At 44.0% G+C, this 19399-nt stretch overlaps 1 protein-coding gene across 25 annotated transcripts in view; it reads left to right on the top strand.

The window, feature by feature from the left end:
- Positions 1 to 19399, top strand: part of PPFIBP2 (PPFIB scaffold protein 2) — a 159386-nt gene that overhangs the window by 45470 nt on the left and 94517 nt on the right. For all 25 annotated transcript variants that reach the window (XM_086340282.1, XM_086340260.1, XM_086340257.1 and 22 more), the window contains exon 3: positions 10248 to 10462. In XM_086340282.1, coding sequence (XP_086196408.1) covers positions 10248 to 10462 — 215 coding nt within the window. The remainder of the gene's footprint in view (positions 1 to 10247; positions 10463 to 19399) is intronic.

Here is a 19399-nt window from a genome sequence, read left to right as displayed (position 1 = left end):
GTTCTTTGCATCAGGTGGCCAAAGTATTGGAGTTTCAGCTTCAGCATCAGTCCTTCCAACGAGTATTCAGGACTAGTTTCCTTTAGGATTGACTGGTTGGATCTCCTTGCAGTCCAAGGGACTCTCAAGAGTCTTCTCCAACACCAAGTTCAAAAGCATCAATTCTTTAGCACTCAGCCTTCTTTATAGTCCAACTCTCACATCCATACATGACTACTGGAAAAACCATAGCTTTGACTAGATTGACCTTTGTTGGTAAAGTAATGTCTTTGCTTTTTAATATGCTATCTAGGTGAGTCATAGCTTTTCTTCCAAGGAGCAAGTGTCTTTTAATTTCATGGCTGCAGTCACCATCTGCAGTGATTTTTGAGCCCCCCCCCAAAAAAAGTCTGTCACTGTTTGCCTTGTCATGTCATGCATGTCATGTCATTGCATTTGTCTGTCACTTATTTGCCATGAAGTGATGGGACCGGATGCCATGATCCTAGGTTTCTGAATGTTGAGTTTTAAGCCAACTTTTTCACTCTCCTCTTTCACTTTCATCAAGAGGCCCCTTAGTTCCTCTTCACTTTCTGCCTTAAGGGTGGTGTCATCTGCATATCTGAGGTTATTGATATTTCTCCCATCAATCTTGATTCCAGCTTGTGCTTCATCCAGCCCGGCATTTCACATGATGTACTCTGCATAGAAGTTAAATAAGCAGAGTGGCAGTATACAGCCTTGACGTATTCCCTTCCCCATTTGGAACCAGTCTGTTGTTCCATGTCCGGTTCTAACTGTTGCTTCTTGACCTGCATACAGATTTCTCAGAAGGCAGGTCAGGTGGTCTGGTATTCCCATCTCTTGAAGAATTTTCCACAGTTTGCTGTGATCCACACAGTCAAAGGCCTTGGTGTAGTCAATAAAGCAAAAGTAGATGTTTTTTTTTTTTGAGTTCTCTTGCTTTTTCGATAATCCAGCAGATGTTGGCAATTTGATCTCTTGTTACTCTGCCTTTTCTAAATCCAACTTGAACATTTGGAAGTTCATGGTTCACATACTATTGAAGCCTGGCTTGGAGAATTTTGAACATTACTTTGCTAGTGTGTGAGATGAGTGCAATTGTGCGGTAGTTTGAACATTCTTTGGCATTGCCTTTCTTTGGGATTGGAATGAAAACTGACCTTTTCCAATTCTGTGGCCACTGCTGAGTTTTCCAGATTTGCTGGCATATTGAGTACAGCACTTTCACAGCATCATCTTTTAGGATTTTAAATATTTGAGCTGGAATTCTCTCACCTTCACTAGCTTTGTTCATATTAATATTTCCTAAGGCCCACTGTGGAAAATTCTGAAAGAGATGGGAATACCAGACCACCTGACCTGCATTTTGAGAAACCTATTTGCAGGTCAGGAAGCAACAGTTAGAACTGGACATGGAACAACAGACTGGTTCCAAATAGGAGGAAAAGGAGTACGTCAAGGCTGTATACTGTCACCCTGCTATTTAACTTCTATTCAGAGTACATCATGAGAAATGTTGGGCTGGAAGAAGCACAAGCTGGAATCAAGATTGCCGGGAGAAATATCAATAACCTCAGATATGCAGATGACACCACCCTTATGGCAGAAAGTGAAGAGGAACTCAAAAGCCTCTTGATGGGGAAATAGTGTCAGACTTTATTTTTTGGGGGCTCCAAAATCACTGCAGATGGTGACTGCAGCCATGAAATTAAAAGACGCTTACTCCTTGGAAGGAAGGTTATGACCAACCTAGATACCATATTGAAAAGCAGAGACATTACTTTGCCAACAAAGGTCCATCTAGTCAAGGCTATGGTTTTTCCAGTGGTCATGTATGGATGTGAGAGTTGGACTGTGAAGAAAGCTGAGCACCGAAGAATTGATGCTTTTGAACTGTGGTGTTGGAGAAGACTCTTGAGAGTCCCTTGGACTGCAAGGAGATGCAACCAGTCCATTCTGAAGGAGATCAGCCCTGGGATTTCTTTGGAAGGAATGATGCTGAAGCTGAAACTCCAGTACTTTGGCCACCTCATGCGAAGAGTTGACTCATTGGAAAAGACTCTGATGCTGGGAGGGATTGGGGGCAGGAGGAGAAGGGGACGACAGAGGATGAGATGGCTGGATGGCATCACTGACTCGATGGACATGAGTCTGAGTGAACTCCGGGAGTTGGTGATGGACAGGGAGGCCTGGTGTGCTGCGATTCATGGGGTCGCAAAGAGTCGGACACGACTGAGTGACTGAACTGAACTGAACTGAAGGATCACAGTCTTGTCATGGCAAAAGGGCTTGGGTAACTGAATGAAGCTATGAGCATGCTTACAGCCACCCAAGACAGATGGGTCATAGTGAAGAGTTCTGACAAAACATGGTCCACTGGAGGAGGGAATGGCAACCAATCCCAGTGTTCTTGCCTAGAGAATCCCATGGACAGTATGAAAAGGCAAAAAGATATGACACCAGGAGATGAATCCCCTAGATTGGTAGGTGTCCAGTGTATTCCCTTGTGGCTCAGATGGTAAAGAATTCACCTGCAAAGCAGGAGACCCAGGTTCAATACTTGAGTCAGGAGGATTGCCTGGAGTAGGGAATGGGTACCCACTCCAGTATTCTTGCCTGGAGAATTTCATGGACAGAGGAGCCTGGTGAGCTATAGCCCATGGGGTTGCAAAGAGTAAACACTGGGGAAGATCGGAGGGCAATTACTAATAGCTCCAGAAAGAATGAAACCACTGGGCCAAAGTGGAAAAGATGCTCAGCTGTGTGTGTCGCTTCATTCAGTTACCCAAGCCCCTTTGCCATGACAAGACTGTGATCCTTCAGTTCAGTTCAGTTCAGTCACTCAGTCATGTCCGACTCTTTGTGACCCCATGAATCGCAGCACGCCAGGCCTCCCTGTCCATCACCAACTCCCGGAGTTCACTCAGACTCATGTCCATCGAGTCAGTGATGCCATCCAGCCATCTCATCCTCTGTCGTCCCCTTCTCCTCCTGCCCCCAATCCCTCCCAGCATCAGAGTCTTTTCCAATGAGTCAACTCTTCGCATGAGGTGGCCAAAGTACTGGAGTTTCAGCTTCAGCATCATTCCTTCCAAAGAAATCCCAGGGCTGATCTCCTTCAGAATGGACTGGTTGCATCTCCTTGCAGTCCAAGGGACTCTCAAGAGTCTTCTCCAACACCACAGTTCAAAAGCATTAATTCTTCGGTGCTCAGCTTTCTTCACAGTCCAACTCTCACATCCAAACATGACTACTGGAAAAACCATAGCCTTGACTAGATGGACCTTTGTTGGCAAAGTAATGTCTCTGCTTTTCAATATGGTATCTAGGTTGGTCATAACTTTCCTCCCAAGGAGTAAGCGTCTTTTAATTTCATGGCTGCAGTCACCATCTGCAGTGATTTTGGAGCCCCCAAAAATAAGTCTGACACTGTGTCCACTGTTTCCCCATCTATTTTCCATGAAGTGATGGGACCAGATGCCATGATCTTCGTTTTCTGAATGTTGAGTTTTAAGCCAACTTGTTCACTCTCCTCTTTCACCTTCATCAAGAGGCTTTTGAGTTCCTCTTCACTTTCTGCCATAAGGGTGGTGTCGTCTGCATATCTGAGGTTATTGATATTTCTCCCAGCAATCTTGATTCCAGCTTGTGCTTCTTCCAGCCCAGCGTTTCTCATGATTTACTCTGCATAGAAGTTAAATAAGCAGGATGACAATATACAGCCTTGACGTCCTCCTTTTCCTATTTGGAACCAGTCTGTTGTTCCATGTCGAGTTCTAACTGTTGCTTCCTGACCTGCATACACGTTTCTCAAAATGCAGGTCAGGTGGTCTGGTATTCCCATCTCTTTCAGAATTTTCCACAGTTTATTGTGATCCACACAGTCAAAGGCTTTGGCATAGTCAATAAAGCAGAAAATAGATGTTTTTCTGGAACTCTCTTGCTTTTTCCATGATCCAGTGGATGTTGGCAATTTGGTCTCTGGTTCCTCTGCCTTTTCTAAAACCAGCTTGAACATCTGGAAGTTCACGGTTCACATATTGCTGAAGCCTGGCTTGGAGAATTTTGAGCATTACTTTACTAGCGTGTGAGATGAGTGCAATTGTGCGGTAGTTTGAGCATTCTTTGGCATAGCCTTTCTTTGGGATTGGAATGAAAACTGACCTTTTCCAGTCCTGTGGCCACTGCTGAGTTTTCCACATTTGCTGGCATATTGAGTGCAGCACTTTCACAGCCTCATCTTTCAGGATTTGAAAGAGCTCAACTGGAATTCCATTACCTCTACTAGCTTTGTTTGTAGTGATGCTTTCTAAGGCCCACTTGACTTCACATTCCAGGATATCTGGCTCTGGGTGAGTGATCACACCTTCGTGATTATCTGGGTCATGAAGATCTTTTTTGTACAGTTCTTCTGTGTATTCTTGCCACATCTTCTTAATATCTTCTGCTTCTGTTAGGTCCATACCATTTCTGTCCTTTATCGAGCCCATCTTTGCATGAAATGTTCCCTTGGTATCTCTAATTTTCTTGAAGAGATCTCTTAGTCTTTCCCATTCTGTTGTTTTCCTCTATTTCTTTGCATTGATCGCTAAGGAAGGCTTTCTTATCTCTTCTTGCTTTTCTTTGGAACTCTGCATTCAGATGCTTATATCCTTCCTTTTCTCCTTTGCTTTTCGTTTCTCTTCTTTTCACAGCTATTTGTAGGGTAGTATATAGATAGGTAAGTGCTTATTTCTCCATTTTATGTTTTTGTTTCTTTTTAACTTTTTTTTTTTTTTTAACTTGTTTTTGGTTTTGCCTTGCTGGCCTCTGTTGTATTGATCAAGTTGTTTTTATATCTCTGTTAGAAAGTCAAACATCTATTTCTGTATTTTTAATGCTCATCCTTACATTTTTAGCACAAATCCTTACCACAAAGGTGAAATACAAATATCTTTATAGAATAATTGTCTTCCTCTTTAGTAGTACGTGAGTCTTAGAATGCTTTAATTCCCATCAGTGCCCCGTCTTCCATAGTTTTGTATTCTGGTATCATCTTTATTTATAGTCCCCCAAGTATTGTGCTATTTATTATTATTCATTGAACATTTATTTTTTATCAGATATCATAATGCATTATTTGACCTAATCTTTATGAAAATTGTGAAAGATAAACAGTGTTGCTATCCCTTTTTTATAGACAGAAAATTGAGGCATAGATTAACTGGAAAGCATAATTAGGAAAAAATACTAAATCCATTGGATCTCAAAATCCAAGTTTTTTTCATCATCCCATATTTCATAAACTAGTCTTAGCTCTCAAAGAAAAATGTTGAAATAAAGACCTTAGGTCTAAGTAGTTGTTAGAGAATGTACAGGACATGTGGTCCAGTGGTCTCCATTCTGGGTCTTCAGTGGAGGTGTCTGGTGCCCAAGGGGCTGCAGATCTGTGTCTTGAGGGTGAAGCTGCAGCTTCTCTCTATTTCAAAGGCTCTGCCTAAGTAACGGCTATCTATAAATACTCCTGTCATATACATTTTGCCATACTGTATACCACTGAAGAGCATCAAGAAGAAATGGAAAATAGTTATGGAGGCCGAAAAATCTGAGATCAAGGTGCTGGCAGGGTTGATTTCTGGTAAGACCTCTCTAACTGCTTGTGGACTGTTTTTTTCTCACTGTGTTCTCACATGGTCTTTCTTCTGCTTGTCTTGGAAGAGAGACAGGGGGCGGCTGCAGCTGGCCCTGGGGAAACAGACCCTGGGTTCAACCACTCTTCAGAGCTGCCCCTCTCCCCTGCCATGTGTGTTTTTTAAACTGACAGTGTTTATTTTGTTTAGTGAACAGTTTAAACAACTTCTCTGACAGAGTTGATTCTTCTATCCCCCTCCTTTTTAGTTGGTACAGTTTTTCCTGCTTCATGAAGTAGATCTTTTAAAATCCCTTCAGAAATACTCTGCCAGTAATAAATTGCATGCATCATTTATGTGAAAAATGTCCTTATTTTATTCTTAAATCTTGAGTGGTAGTTTATCTTGTACAGATTATAGGTTGGTAGCTACCTGAAGATATTTTGTGGTCATCAGGACTTACTGCTGATGAGAAGTCTTTGACAGTCTAATTGTAGAATATCTTTTATCTCTGGTTGCTTTTAAATTTCTTTTATCTTTGTTCTTCAGTTTCACTGTGTTGTTGCTAGGATTTGTTTTAATGTATCCCTTTGGGGACTCAATGTGTGTCTTTAAACTGAGAAGACTGAAGGTTTGTTTTTTTTTTAATTTTATTTATTTATTTTTGGCTGTTCTGGGTCTTGCTTGCAGCGAGGGCTTTTCTCTAGTTATGTTGCACGGGCTTCTCATTGTGGTGGCCTCATGTTGCAGACCACAGGCTCTAGGGCGCTTCAGTAATTGCAGCATGTGGGCTCAGTAGTTGTGGCTCCCAGGCTCTAGAGCACAGGCTCAGTTTTTGTGGCTTAGCTGCTCTGCAGCATGTGGGGTCTTCTTGGATCAGGGATGGAACATGTATGTGTCTCCCGCTTTCGCAGGCACATTCACTATCACTGAGCCACCAGGGAAGCCCGAATGAAGATTTTATTGGTGATAAATCCATAACCATTTTCTCTTTCGCCTCTGCTTCAATAGCTTCTTCCACCTTCCATTCCAGTAATTCTCTTATCTGTTGTTTAACCTATGCACTTCATTTTCTAACCTGAGTAACTGTATTCTTTGTGTTTTGGTTTCCAGTTGGTTCTTTTTCAAAATTTTCTGTTCTTTTCTCATGCTTTCTTGTCCTTTCATTAACTTTTCTACATCTTCCTTTTTGACTTCCTTTTAGGTAAAACATATGTCCAAATATATTCCCAAATAGACAAGTACTCATAATATTGATTTAGTCACATGTGTATTTACAGGCACTAATTTGCAAAAAATTACGAATTTTTTGTCTCACCAGTACATTTTAAATAATACTTTTATCCAAGCATTTTACCTTTATCCGAACATACTATTTCTGTCATTATAAGAGCTAGTTTCTGAATAAAAGTATAGCATCCCAGAGCAGTTGAAGAGCATTTGGTGATGTCGATAAAATGTGGAGGTGGGGCCTGAGAGTCTGCATTTGCACCACACTCCCAGGTAGTCCTGGAGCTACCAACGTGCATCACGCTTTAGATGTGCAGAGTTTGAGAGTCCATATTTTTACTTTTAAGTGTTGTAAACACAGCACTTTGAAAATTCATATACAAGGCTGTCATCAATTATTTCATCTCATGTTGAAGAACCCCATTTGTATGATAAAGATCATTTTAAAAAAGTTTACCTTGTTTGTATGTACGTATTTCTGAATTGTGTAACATACATCATGTAAATGAAGACAGGCTAAGTCGTCATGCTGCAGTAACAAACAGTCCCACAATATCAGTTGCCTTGAAACAGCTTAGACCACAAGTTCCCCCACTGCCCCGGGTCTGCTTAGGGCTCTGGTCTATGTCATCATCTCTTTGGAACGTGGGTAGATTCAGTCCCCACCATTGCCAGAGGCCGGAGCAAGTGAAAGAGATAAAAGGAATTGTGTTCTTGTTCCTAATGACCTTCTTCTAGAAGTGACAATGTCACTTTTCATGTTTATTGGTCAGAGGAAGTCACGTGGCTGTGAGTAGCTTCAAGGGGCAGAAGTGTTGTCCCAGTGTGAGCTGAAGTGGAGGAGATCCAAAACATTTCTGAATAATCCTAGTAACTGCTACACATACTTAGTTGCTTTTGAACATGACCATTGAAAGGCTTTTGATAAAATCCTATACTTGCATTTTGGGTTGTTTCATCTCCCCCTAACAATTACTGAATCTGTATTAAATTTTGGTTTTAATGTGCTTCAGATAAAAATTCTCAGGAGTATCCTTCCTAAACATCAAAACTTGGCATTGATTAATTTGATGTGCTAGTCAATGGTTTCCACTTAAACTGCACACTGGCATCACCTGGGTAGCTTTTTGTTGTCCCAGATCAGCCTCAGACCAATCAAACTAGAACCCTGGAGGTGGGACTCTGGCATCTGTAGAGGATTTCAGTATGTATATAAAACTGAAGCCCTTTGTGTTAATCTATCTTCTCCAAAGAATGCTTTATTGTTCAAGATAAAGTAATTGAGAGATTGCCCCCAAAGAGAAACTCTATTAGGGCTTGAACAGGAGGTGAGTTGCTGTTTTCTGAGAGGCACTTTAGGGATCAACATCTTGCCTTCTGTTATTGTCACTTTTGTTTTGTTAAACCAGGTATGAGGGTATGCATTTTCTTATTTGTTGCGTCTGATAGTCCTGTTTTTGTGTGTTTGCCTCTGTGATTGTAGTTTTTCTGTAGCCGTCAGTTGGCTGTAGAGAATCTGTGTGGCATGTGGAATTGAGTCTTCTGGGTAATTGTTACCTTTGCTAGTGCTAGGCCTAAGAAGTTTCACCATTTTGGACCATTTTCTGAGCCTATGTATTGATGTAAATTGTAAAGAAATAGAAATTAAAGTCTTTTATGTATGTACACATTACATGCAAAAATGGACACAGATACACATGCACTCATACACCTTTACACACACATAAAATATTTGAAAAGTAAGAAAAAATCCCAAGGCTTTAGGGGCAGGGAGTGGCCCACAGAATGGAAGGGACTTGTCCAAGGCCTCACTGATAGAAAATGAATGAAAATCTCAGTCTTCCCACATACTTCTGGCCTGACTTATCCTACATTTGTAAATATGTGTGTGTGTGTGTGTGTGTGTGTTGGAGTGTGTTCAGGATGGAGAGGCATGACTTAGCATTTGTTTAGAGATTGGGGGTCTTGCTCTACTTCTGTCCATTTTCTCTCCTGAAGTTTTTGACTGTGACCTTTCCTAGGCAACTCTTAATTGGATTTGTAGAAGCCAGAAACTGGTGAGCACACATCAGAGTGGGGGTAACGGGGCCGTCTCCTAGCTCCCCAGAGCCACAGACTTGTTTGTGGATTGTGATCCACAATTCCCTCTAACCTGCACTTTTAGAAAGCAAACCAGCAATCTAAAAGTAATTGTTTCCTTCTGTGTGGATTTCTCATTCCAAAGACTGCCATGGCAAGTAGGAAGTTGGCTTTGAAGAGAGTAGAGGAACCTGGAATTAGACGACAGGCCTGCAGTGTAACCGTGGATATGGTGGCTCTACAGCCCACATTTTCCAGCAAGAGTCCTGATTTCAAGTATTTTATTCTGTTGGCTTTATAAACAATTCAAATGCCCTGGAAATTCCACCATGAGCTATATTTTCTAAAATGTTTCTTAACTGATGAAAGAAGCACAGAAATCCTTTGTTAGACTCTATTGCCCCAGTTTTGGTTTAGAAAATATATCACCATCTATGCAAAGAAGGCTTTTTTCCCCTTCTTTTTTAATGGTGGGGTTTAGGAAGGCAAACACAGTCCTATTTGGGACATACCAATTTAGAAAAAGCTGACCCAGTATCCCAGATCTCTGTGGAAATCAGGCATTCTTCCTCTTAGCTATTCATCCTAGCATATGTACAGACATTCAGCCAGTTCCCCTCACAGTCTACTGGGCAGGGGGCACGATAACTGTGTCAGCCACTGATGACAGGGGCTCTGCCCTCAGAGATGTCACTGTCCATGAAGGGAGATGAAATAAGGATACACACAGAGTTAAATATGAGTCAAAGGTGTGAGTGTATCAGAGGATATAGAATCGCCCAACCGGGAAGATCTAGAAAGATTTTGATTTACTCATTCTCACCAGATCCCACACAGCATGACTTCCTCTGCATCCTGTTGATCAGAGCAAGTCACTAGACCAGCCCGGAGTGAGGATCCACCTTGGGGTGAGGGGGTGGAATGCGCACACAAGGATGCGTGGCTCTCTGTGCATACAGTTTACCACTTTAAGTTCAAAGAAGACACATTTATTCATCTCACAGCTGGGGACTGGCATCTCACTGTTTCAGCACACAAGTACTTAGTTGCAGGTAAGTTCTGGCTGTGCCCTCCCACTTGTCTGAGCATGTGAGCTTCCTCCAGCCAGTCACAATGGGCACAGTCATCTCTCTCTCATGCCCAACCCAGGATGAAAGATGATTTCTGCAAAGTTCACTTTGTGAGTGATTCTGCGAGATGGAAGTGGTCATCTAGTCTTCTGATCCATCCATCTCCCTTTCCCTTTCACTAACTTTGCTCTTTACCAGTTCCTTGCCCATGGCATCCACAATTCTCACCCGGATTCCCACCTCTCTCTTGTTCCAGGAACTAAAACAGGGGCAGATATTAGTGATGGTACCTGTGAGCCCGGACCGACTTCCCCAGGCTCCTACATGAACCCCTTCCCAGTGCTCCATCTCGTCGAGGACTTGAGGCTGGCCTTGGAGATGCTGGAGCATCCTCAGGAGAGGGCAGCCCTCCTGAGCCAGATCCCGGGCCCCACAGCTGCCTACATAAAGGAATGGTTCAAGGAGAGCTCGGTGAGTAGGCCCATGGCCTGGGTAGGGGAGCACAGTCACGGAGCCCGTGGAATGCCATCAGGTTTATCTGGGGTGTCCTAGCTCCTCCTCTTCAGGAGTCCGTTGATAGTCACATCCGCATGCCTTCCTCTGAACACTGATGAATTCTTTATCATGTTCATGATATGTGTTGTTCAATATTTTCGTTACATGGGCTGTCAACCTAGGGTTCTGTAACATGCCAATGCCAGTGTGGTAGGGAGAATAATGATCTTCTGAAGATGCTTACATCCTGATTGCCAGAACCTGTGAATAAGTTTCCATACGTGGTGGAAGGGAAGGAATCGGGTGGAATTAAGGTTGCTAATCAGCTGAATTTAAAGTGGGAAGAGTGGCCTGAGTTATCCAGGTGGGCCCAGTGTGATCACTGGCGTCCTTGTAAAAGGAAGGCGAGGCAGAAGAGTCAGTGTTGAAGTGATGGAATGGGCTAAGGACTCGCCCCCCACCCCCCCGACTGCTGCTGTCTTTGAAGGTGGAAGGACCAAGAACCAGGGAACACAGGCAGCCACCAGGAGCTGGAAAACTGGCCTCTCCTCCAGAAAGGAAAACAGTCTTACCCACACCTTGATTTTAGCCCAATAAGAACCATTTCAGACTTCTGACCTCCATAACTGTAGGATAATGAATTTGTGTCATTGCAAGTCACTGAGTTTGTGGTAATTAGTTACAGCAGCAACCAAGATTGCCCACAGAGGAAGGTGAAGGCTCCTGGGTGGGTCTTGGGTGGGCCTGTACAGTTCTGGTTTGCAGACCAGCTTCTCATCCCAACCCCCCATGAAGATGGTTCTTGGTGTTCCTCTCAGACTGATAATAGAAGCCCCCACCTGCTTCTCCACGGGCTCTTTTTATTTGTTTATTTGCTTCTTTATTTTTGGCTGTGTTGGGTCCGTTGCTGCATGTGGGCTTTCTCTAGTTGTGGTGGGCGCTAGGGCTACTCTGTAGTTGTGTATGTGGGCTTCTCATTGCAGTGGCTTCTCTTGTGGAGCACGGGCTCCAGAGGATGTGGGATCAATAGTTTTGTCTCAAAGGTTCCAGAGAGAGGGCTCAGTAGTTGTGGCTCATGGGCTTAGTTGCCCTGCAGCACGTGGGATCTTCCCAGACCAGGGCTCAAACCCATGCACTGGACTACTGGGGAAGCCCTCCACGTACTCTCTTAACTAGGTTGGAAGTTGCCGGGGAATGGCTTAGGTAGGTTAGTCCTCTTTTTCCCCAGCTAGAGGATCCCCTTAGCCTCCCTAGAGAGGCATGCTCTGGCTATTTCTGTGTTTGCTTTATGATGCTGGTCCTGGCTTCTGCCCTGCCATATCTGACCATCTTCTGCTCACCTCTTTGTGTGGCTGCGACTCTCTAGCTCACTTTATTCCTGGCATCAGCATCTATCCCTCCTTGCAATTCTGCTAGTACTGACTCAGGCTGCAGTGTTTACAGAAAATTTTATGAAGCCTCTAGAAAATGATATAGGTTCATAATTCATCAGCCTGAAATCCTTGGGTCTAGATGCATTTTGGAACTCAAAGCTTATTAAACTTTAAAAGGTGAGATGGTGCACATGTATAATATGTACCATTTCTAGCCAGTGCAGGGCAGGAAACACTGAACATTTTTCCAGCAACACTTGTGACTATCTGCATGAAGCAGGATAAAGACAGACTATCAATACATAATTTTCAGTGACTATGTATATTTACCTTGTACAGATAGGCCTGAATTTGTGTAACCATTCCTCTAATATTGAATTGAGATATTTTTTAATCTTTCACTAGTAACGTGGCATTGCTGTAGAGACTGTCTTTGTCTAGAAATATTTATCTCTAAATATTTTCTTCAGATGGACTCGTGAAAGTAGAATAATAGTTAAAGCAGGCTTAACAGATAAAATGCAGAATGTTCCGTTAAGTTGGAATTTTAGATAATATTTTTTAATAAGTGTGTTTCATGCAGTTTGCTAAGTCTGGCAAACTCTGATCAAAGGTATTAATATCTTTAAGCCTTGTGACACATTTTTTCCAAACCGCTTTTCAGGAAGATTTTGCCCATTTATATTTTCTTTGGCAGGGCTTGAGGTACATCCTGATCAACAACAAGCACTAAGATTGAAAAAACAGCTAATTTTATAGGAAAGAGAGTTTCATTTTATTTTTCCATTTCTTTGTTTAGTAGAAAGGCTGAATTTTTAAATAAACATTAATATTTATTCTTCTGTATGGTTTCCAAACTTTTGATCTTATACCCCAATATGAAAAACAAATTCATTCTCCAAATACACATATTCATATATGGAGAATTGTCCTCATATATTAAGTTATAAAACATAGTCCCAGATAGATCCTTTTTAAAAGACCAGTTAAGAAAATAGTTTTAATATTTTCTTCACATACATAACTCAGAGATTATTTTGAGTCTCTTGGCTGTGCCTGCTATAGTCTGATCTGTTAGCATCTGTATTCTTGCCTCCCTGACCCCATTTGGGTTTTAGTGCTTTTCTTATTAATGACTTTTTACTAGCTCTTTGCTTTGTGGTGTTCCTTTTCCTCTCTTTTGTTTTTAAATGTTGTTTTTGGTGGGTTTTTTTTTTTTTTAAGTATAAAAGAATTGTAATTTTATCAGTCTTTCCTATTTGAGCTTCTTTTCTTTCTACAAAGGCCCTACCCGACCTCAGATCAAATAATATTCACCTGGATAGTCTCTCCAGTAGGTTTATAGTTTGATTTGTATTCATCTGCAGTCTTTTTAGTGTGTGGTATGAAATAAGGATCTAACTTTTATAATTTACCAAAAGAGGTTCTTAAAAACTATTTTGGATCTAAAAGTAGTCGTGGTGGTGGTTGGTTTTGCAAGATCCATCCCAGAAAACAGCTTGCGTTCAGATTTGCAGATCTGTTTTGGTGGCTTTTTATAACCGTTGGGGAAATGCTTGCCTTGGGATAGATGTTTCTAAAAGTTGTTGCATTCATAAATCTTTTGGAGTAATTATGGACATCAGCAACCTATGAGTGGTGTACTTTGAGGGGGGCGGGGTCAAAAGTTCATATAAACATTCCAAGATACCAGGGCTGGTTGTTAAGGTTTTGATTCTGGACAGAGACCACCTGTGTGTATTTTCATTTTCCCAGATTTAAAGTCATTTTACAATCTGGTGCACACACAGTTCATAGCAGGTCTTATCTGTATGGAAATAGAGTTCAAGGCAGTGAACAAACCCACAGCTCCTCTTCAGATTAATTTTAGATTGCCTTAGGTTGGTACTTCTATTTATTTATTTTTGGCTGCACTGGGTCTTTGTTGCTGTGTGTAGGCTCTTCCTATTTATGGTGAGGGGGCTACTCTCTAGTTGCCATGCGTGGTCTTCTCATCGCGGTGGCTTCTCTTTGTGCAGCCTGGGCTCAGCAGTTGTGGTGCACGGGCTTAGCTGCCCCGTGGCATACGGAATCTTCCCAGACCAGGGATCAAACCCTTGTCGCCTGCATTGGTGGGCAGATTCTTAACCACTGGACCACCAGGGAAGTCTAGATTGGTACTTTAATTAGAAGGTATTGCTGTTCAAATTGTAGTTTATGGACCAGCAGCTTTGGCATCCCCTGATAGCTTGTCTTAAAGAAAAAAAAAGTTAGACTTTGCCTCTCCCCTCTCCAATCCACTGAACCATTTCCAGGTGATTCATATTCACTTTAAAGTTTGTAAAGCACTGCCTTAAACCACAGAGACTCAGGCTAATTATTACCCTCCCCCCCCAAAAAAAAAGACACACAAAAACACATGTGACTCAGAATTGGAACTAATAAGATAGCTTGAAGCCAGGCTTGTGCCTTCTCATTTCTCATTCATGGTATCTGTGCATCCCTTGGATGTTTGCACTGTTCTCCTTCGTCATAAACCTCAGTTGTCATAATCTGGCCTAGCATGACCCAGCCCTTCCTCATGACATCTGTCAGTGGGGATTCTTTCTCAATAAAATACGAACAGTAAGGAGGTTTATATGTCACTAACATTATATGTTATGTTACTAACATATAACTAATATATATGTAACTAACATATAACTAATAATACATGTATTAGTTATATGTAACTAATATATGTCCAGGGGATGGATGGTCCCAGAGTTAAATCAGTGGCTCTGGGATGACCTCAAAGACACTGACTTTTCTTATCTTTCTCCCTCCCCATGCTCAAGGGTTGGTTTTTCCTCAATTATGTCCCCTAACACAGGGGTCCCCAACCTCCAGGCTGGAGACCAGTACTTCCTGTCAGATCAGCAGTGGCATTAGGTTAGAACTAAAGGCAATGGCACCCCACTCCAGTACTCTTGCCTGGAAAATCCCATGGATGGAGGAGCCTGGTGGGCTGCCATCCATGGGGTTGCTAAGAGTCAGACACGACTGAGCGACTTGGCGGCAGCAGCAGCAAAGGGCACATAAAGGTAATGAGCTTGAATCATTCTGAAACCATTCACCCCACCCCCACCCATGGAAAAATTGTCTTCCATGAAATTGGTCCGTGGTGCTGAAAAGGTTGGGGTACTGCTGCCCTAAGAAGTAGGGCAAGTTGCAAGAAGGCTACTTGCATCTCTGGGCAGCCTCCCTTCACACAGATAGATGTGTCCAGAGGTAGAACATGTCATCCTCTTATAAACTGGGGAGGAAAACCTCTATCTGAAACCTCCCGGCAGCTTCCCATATGGTCCCAGTGGTCAGGATCTGTTCGCATGTGTGTACCCTAGCTGCAAGGGAGGCTGGCACTCTCATCACAGCGGAGGGGAACCTCTGTCAGGGAGCAACCAAGAAATAGGGGAAACGAATGGCCCTTAGGAAGAGAGCTCATGGTGACTGCCACACTTCCTTTAGGTTTGATGTTAGTTTTCTTGTTGATTGACAAGTTCATGTTTTCTATATATGTGTGTTAACCTCCGAAGGAGAGAATCTCATTGACCTAATTCTCAATTTTTGCACTAAGTCCTCCAAGTATAAGAAGAAATGTTAAATGCAAAAGAAATAGAAATTAAAGACATTTTCACTTACACTCAGATATGGACTAGCTGCCTTTGGGTCAGGTGTCCACCCAAGGGCCAATAATTAGCTGTGGTGAGAGGGGAGAGGATCATGTGGTAGGAATCGCAGTCTTCTGTTCATTAGTAGCTGCAATGGGGATCTTCAGGCTCAGATGATGGCAACTGTAGTGCACAGAAACAGGGGCTGCTGGAGGGGCCATGGTGGGTATAGGGGAGTGGTTGGTGGTTACAGCAAACAGCAGACTCGTCCTGGGCCTCTGCCCTTACATCTTAAGTGGAGAGGGAGCTCTGGTCCTAGTACACTGTGGTCAGAAAGACTGTGTGTGGGCAGCTGTGTTTCTTTACAGTGGGGCTGGTTCCTCCTCTGCTGGGTGCTGGCAGGGGTGGGCACAGTGGCCATCAGCAAGGATCCTTGGCCTGGAAATAGTTATAAATAGGCCAGACTTGTGGTAAAAATACAAGTGGAACAGAACTGCCCAGGATTCAGGGGTAACTGGATTGTGAGCATATTTCCAGAGCTTTGGGGCCTAAAATAGGATCCTCCCTTTCTGGGCAGCCAATAGAATGAGGAAGAGTAGGCTTTAGGTCTGGAAGGGTGTGTGGGGGGGCTGTCTATGCTGGAGACCCTCTGGGGCTTCAGTGATAAAAGGAACAAAGGGCCTGGATTCCCTTGTTCTAGGATCAGTGCGTGCTCAGTCGTGTCTGACTTTTTGTGACACATGGATTCCTCTGTCCATGGAATTCTCCAGGCAAGAATACTGGAGTGGGTTGCCATTTCCTCCTCCAGAGGATCTTGCTGACCCAGGGATTGAACCTGTGTCTCTTGCATCTCCTGCACTGGCAGGTGGATTCTTGACCACTGAGCCACCTGGGAAAGGAACAGTACTGTTACCCAACCAGATCTGTTTGTCTGACACACAACAAGTCAAACACTGAGGTACCATAGTTTACAGCTAAGGAAGAGTTTATTCTCAAGATAGCTGAGAAGACAGGAGACTGTGTCTCAGATCTACCTCACTAAAGGTGAGGGAGTTGGAGTATTTATGGGATAAGCAGGGTGGTCTTAGGGGAGAGGTGACTGTGAGGAAATCGCGTTCTGTGCAGGTGCGTCTGGGTTCATGTTTCTGCATATTGGAGCTGGAGACCCTTAGCATCGTCGGAGGGTGGAGTTTTCCAATCCCCTGACGTCAAAAGGCCATTCATTCAGACATCTGCACAGACTCATCTTTAGGCTGGTGCTAACCAGCCCCTGCCCAGCTCATGCTGGTCAGGTAATGATTCCAAGTAATTGGAAAACAGCTGGGCTGCGTGAAGCTGGAAAGATATGCTATTAAAGGGAGGAAAATGGAAGGAAAGAAAGAAACCAAGTGAGCTTAATCAATGAGGGCAGTTTATAAGCAAGAGAGTTTTAACAAGCTATTCCCTTATCTGTTGTTCTATAAGACAAATTCAAGAATTTCTATTATTAGCTTCTGTAAACTCTGTGGGGCACAGTTTCAGTATCTGTGTCTGAACTCTGGGCTTATCCTCAAAGTTGGTGGCACACCATGGAGCTTTGGACAGGGCTTTTGTACAGGAAAGTTTCCTGAAGTCCAAGGCAAGCAGGCTTCATGGAGCCTGGCCTGCAGAGTAGCATCAATGAGGCCACCCTTTGACAGTATAAGATTGAGCCCCTCTTTCATTGCTGGCAGACCAGGCCAAACTCAGGGTCAGGACTTTTAGGAGATGAAGCTGAGGCCCATGCCAGAAGGCTGCAGCATCTCTGCTGTGATGGGAATGGAGCTGAGTTCCAAAAGGAGGCCACCTCTTTCCCCTCCATGCAGGTAAGCTTGTGGTGACCTGGGGGTAAAGCCCTCAGGGAGAGTGGAGCCCGTAAGGGGCTGGAAACAGCCAACTAGTGAGAAGCCAACCAGTAAGACCCTGGTGCTATGAAAGATTGAAGGCAGGAGGAGAAGGGGGTGACAGAGGATGAAATGCTTGGATAGCATTACCAACCTAATGTCCATGAGTTTGAGCAAACTCTGGGAGTTGGTGATGGACAGGGGAGCCTGTGTGCTGCAGTCCATGGGGTTGCAAAGAGTCAGACATGACTGAGTGACTGAACTGAGTGAGAAAGGGAGGGGTGATTAGACCCAGTGAGCCTGGTTCCTGGGAGATGCCCAAGCGATACCAGAGCCAGCAGAGTTTCCAGATGGAGCGTCTCTGGGGGCTTCTCTAATAGCCAGGTACATGCATTCTTCATCCACAAGGCACCAGACTGTCCCATTGTTTAATCACTTCAGATGTGGGTCCATGGGATATTTGGTGAAGACCTGAGGTTTCAGGGGCTAAAGTCTGAGGAAAGACAAGTAAACCCAGAAGCAGCAGAGGGGAGGGCGAGTAAGGGGAGAGCTTGGCAGAGACCCTCCAGAGGGACTGTATTCTGTGCTACTTTCTGGAAGCGGGGTTCACGGAACAGGCCTGGCCTCCCGGGGGAACCCAGACTCCCCTTGGCCAGGCTGCAGGTGTCCTGCTTGGCGTGTTCAGGCAGATGGAAGAGAATGGACCAGGTGAGGCAGTGTCGGAGGGAGGGATGAGCCAAAAGGCCAGCTCTGTGCCACCCTCATGTGGACGTGGGTGAACCTCATTTCCCTCCTCTGGGACTCAGTTTCCCTACTGGAAATAACAGCTGGTTTGACAATCCCTCTGTAGGATCTGGCCACGCATTCCAGTCCTGCAGTTAAAGGCTTTAGAGCAGCCCCCTGGTAGCCATCAGTCCCTGCCTTCCTCAGTCTGGACTTTTGTTAAAAATATATTTATTTATTTAGCCGTGCTGGGTCTTAGTTTCGGCATGCAGGATCTAGTTCCCTGACCAGGGATTGAACCCTGGGCCCCCTGCATTGGGACTGTGGATTCTTAGCCCCTGGACCACCAGAGAAGTCCCTCAGTCTGGACCTTTAAGTTTGGAAAGTAGAGACAGGTTAGGGAACCTCTCCTGATATAGCTGCTCCATGTCAGGGCTCAGCCGAGGCCATCATCTCTGGAGCGGTGAAATGGGATGCCCTGACCGGGGAGCCTCCTCTGAGCCTGCCTGGCAGGTCCGGGGAAGTGAACCCCATCTTGGGTCTCACCTCTGTCAGTCTGTATATCAGATATTCATGTGCCCTCAGTTACCTTCTTAATCAGACTCTCCAGAAACAAGGAAATAGACCAGGCCCAGGAGGGCACATGGCCACCCCCCGCCCCCCATCCGCTCAGCCACCTTGTCACAGATGGCGGCTCCTCAAACAAAGCCCCTGCGTTCCTGCCAGAGTCAGCCTGCAGTCTTTCATTCTGGCCAGAGGAGCAAATCTGTTCACCATATTGAAAAGCCAGAGTTTAGGAAGAAAAAAAAAAAAAAAAGCACGGGGAGAAGCTGTTTTATGAATTATAAACCGTCAGCTTGCCCTGCAATTCTCTGTGTCTCTGTCCTCCACCTAGGGCCTGGAGTAAGAGATGGATGGGGTATTTGTGTGGCAAACACGTTCATTTTGAAAAGTTACAGGCAGGAGTTATATAGGAAAACGTTGGCTTTCTGGATGTTAGAAAAGGGGAAATTTGGTGATTATTTTTCATTAAAAAAAAAAAAATGAAGGTTTTTGTGAGTCAGTTTCCAGTGTGTGTCCCTCTATAGGTGTGAACTTGAGAGCTCAGACTTGTAGGTACTTTCTCTCCTGTGCTTCTCTCTCCGGATGGACTCACGCTGGGCTGGCATGCTGGTTGGAGGAGGGCCTTTGTCTCTGTGCAGTACTGGAAAAAGCCACTAGATGGGAGTCAGGGACAATGCTGGAAAGTCTGAAGCTCAAGGAACCCGCTTTATGTGAGAAAATAGCTGCCTGCTTCCCCTCACCCTCCGCCAGCCACGTAGAAAG

Source organism: Bos grunniens, chromosome 15, assembly GCF_055505025.1.
Source record: "Bos grunniens cultivar Pamir isolate PY7600 chromosome 15, Bosgru_T2T1.0, whole genome shotgun sequence".
Taxonomy (NCBI): domain Eukaryota; kingdom Metazoa; phylum Chordata; class Mammalia; order Artiodactyla; family Bovidae; genus Bos; species Bos grunniens.
The sequence above is the reverse complement of the archived record's forward strand: the minus strand, read 5'-3'. Positions and strand labels throughout refer to the sequence as shown.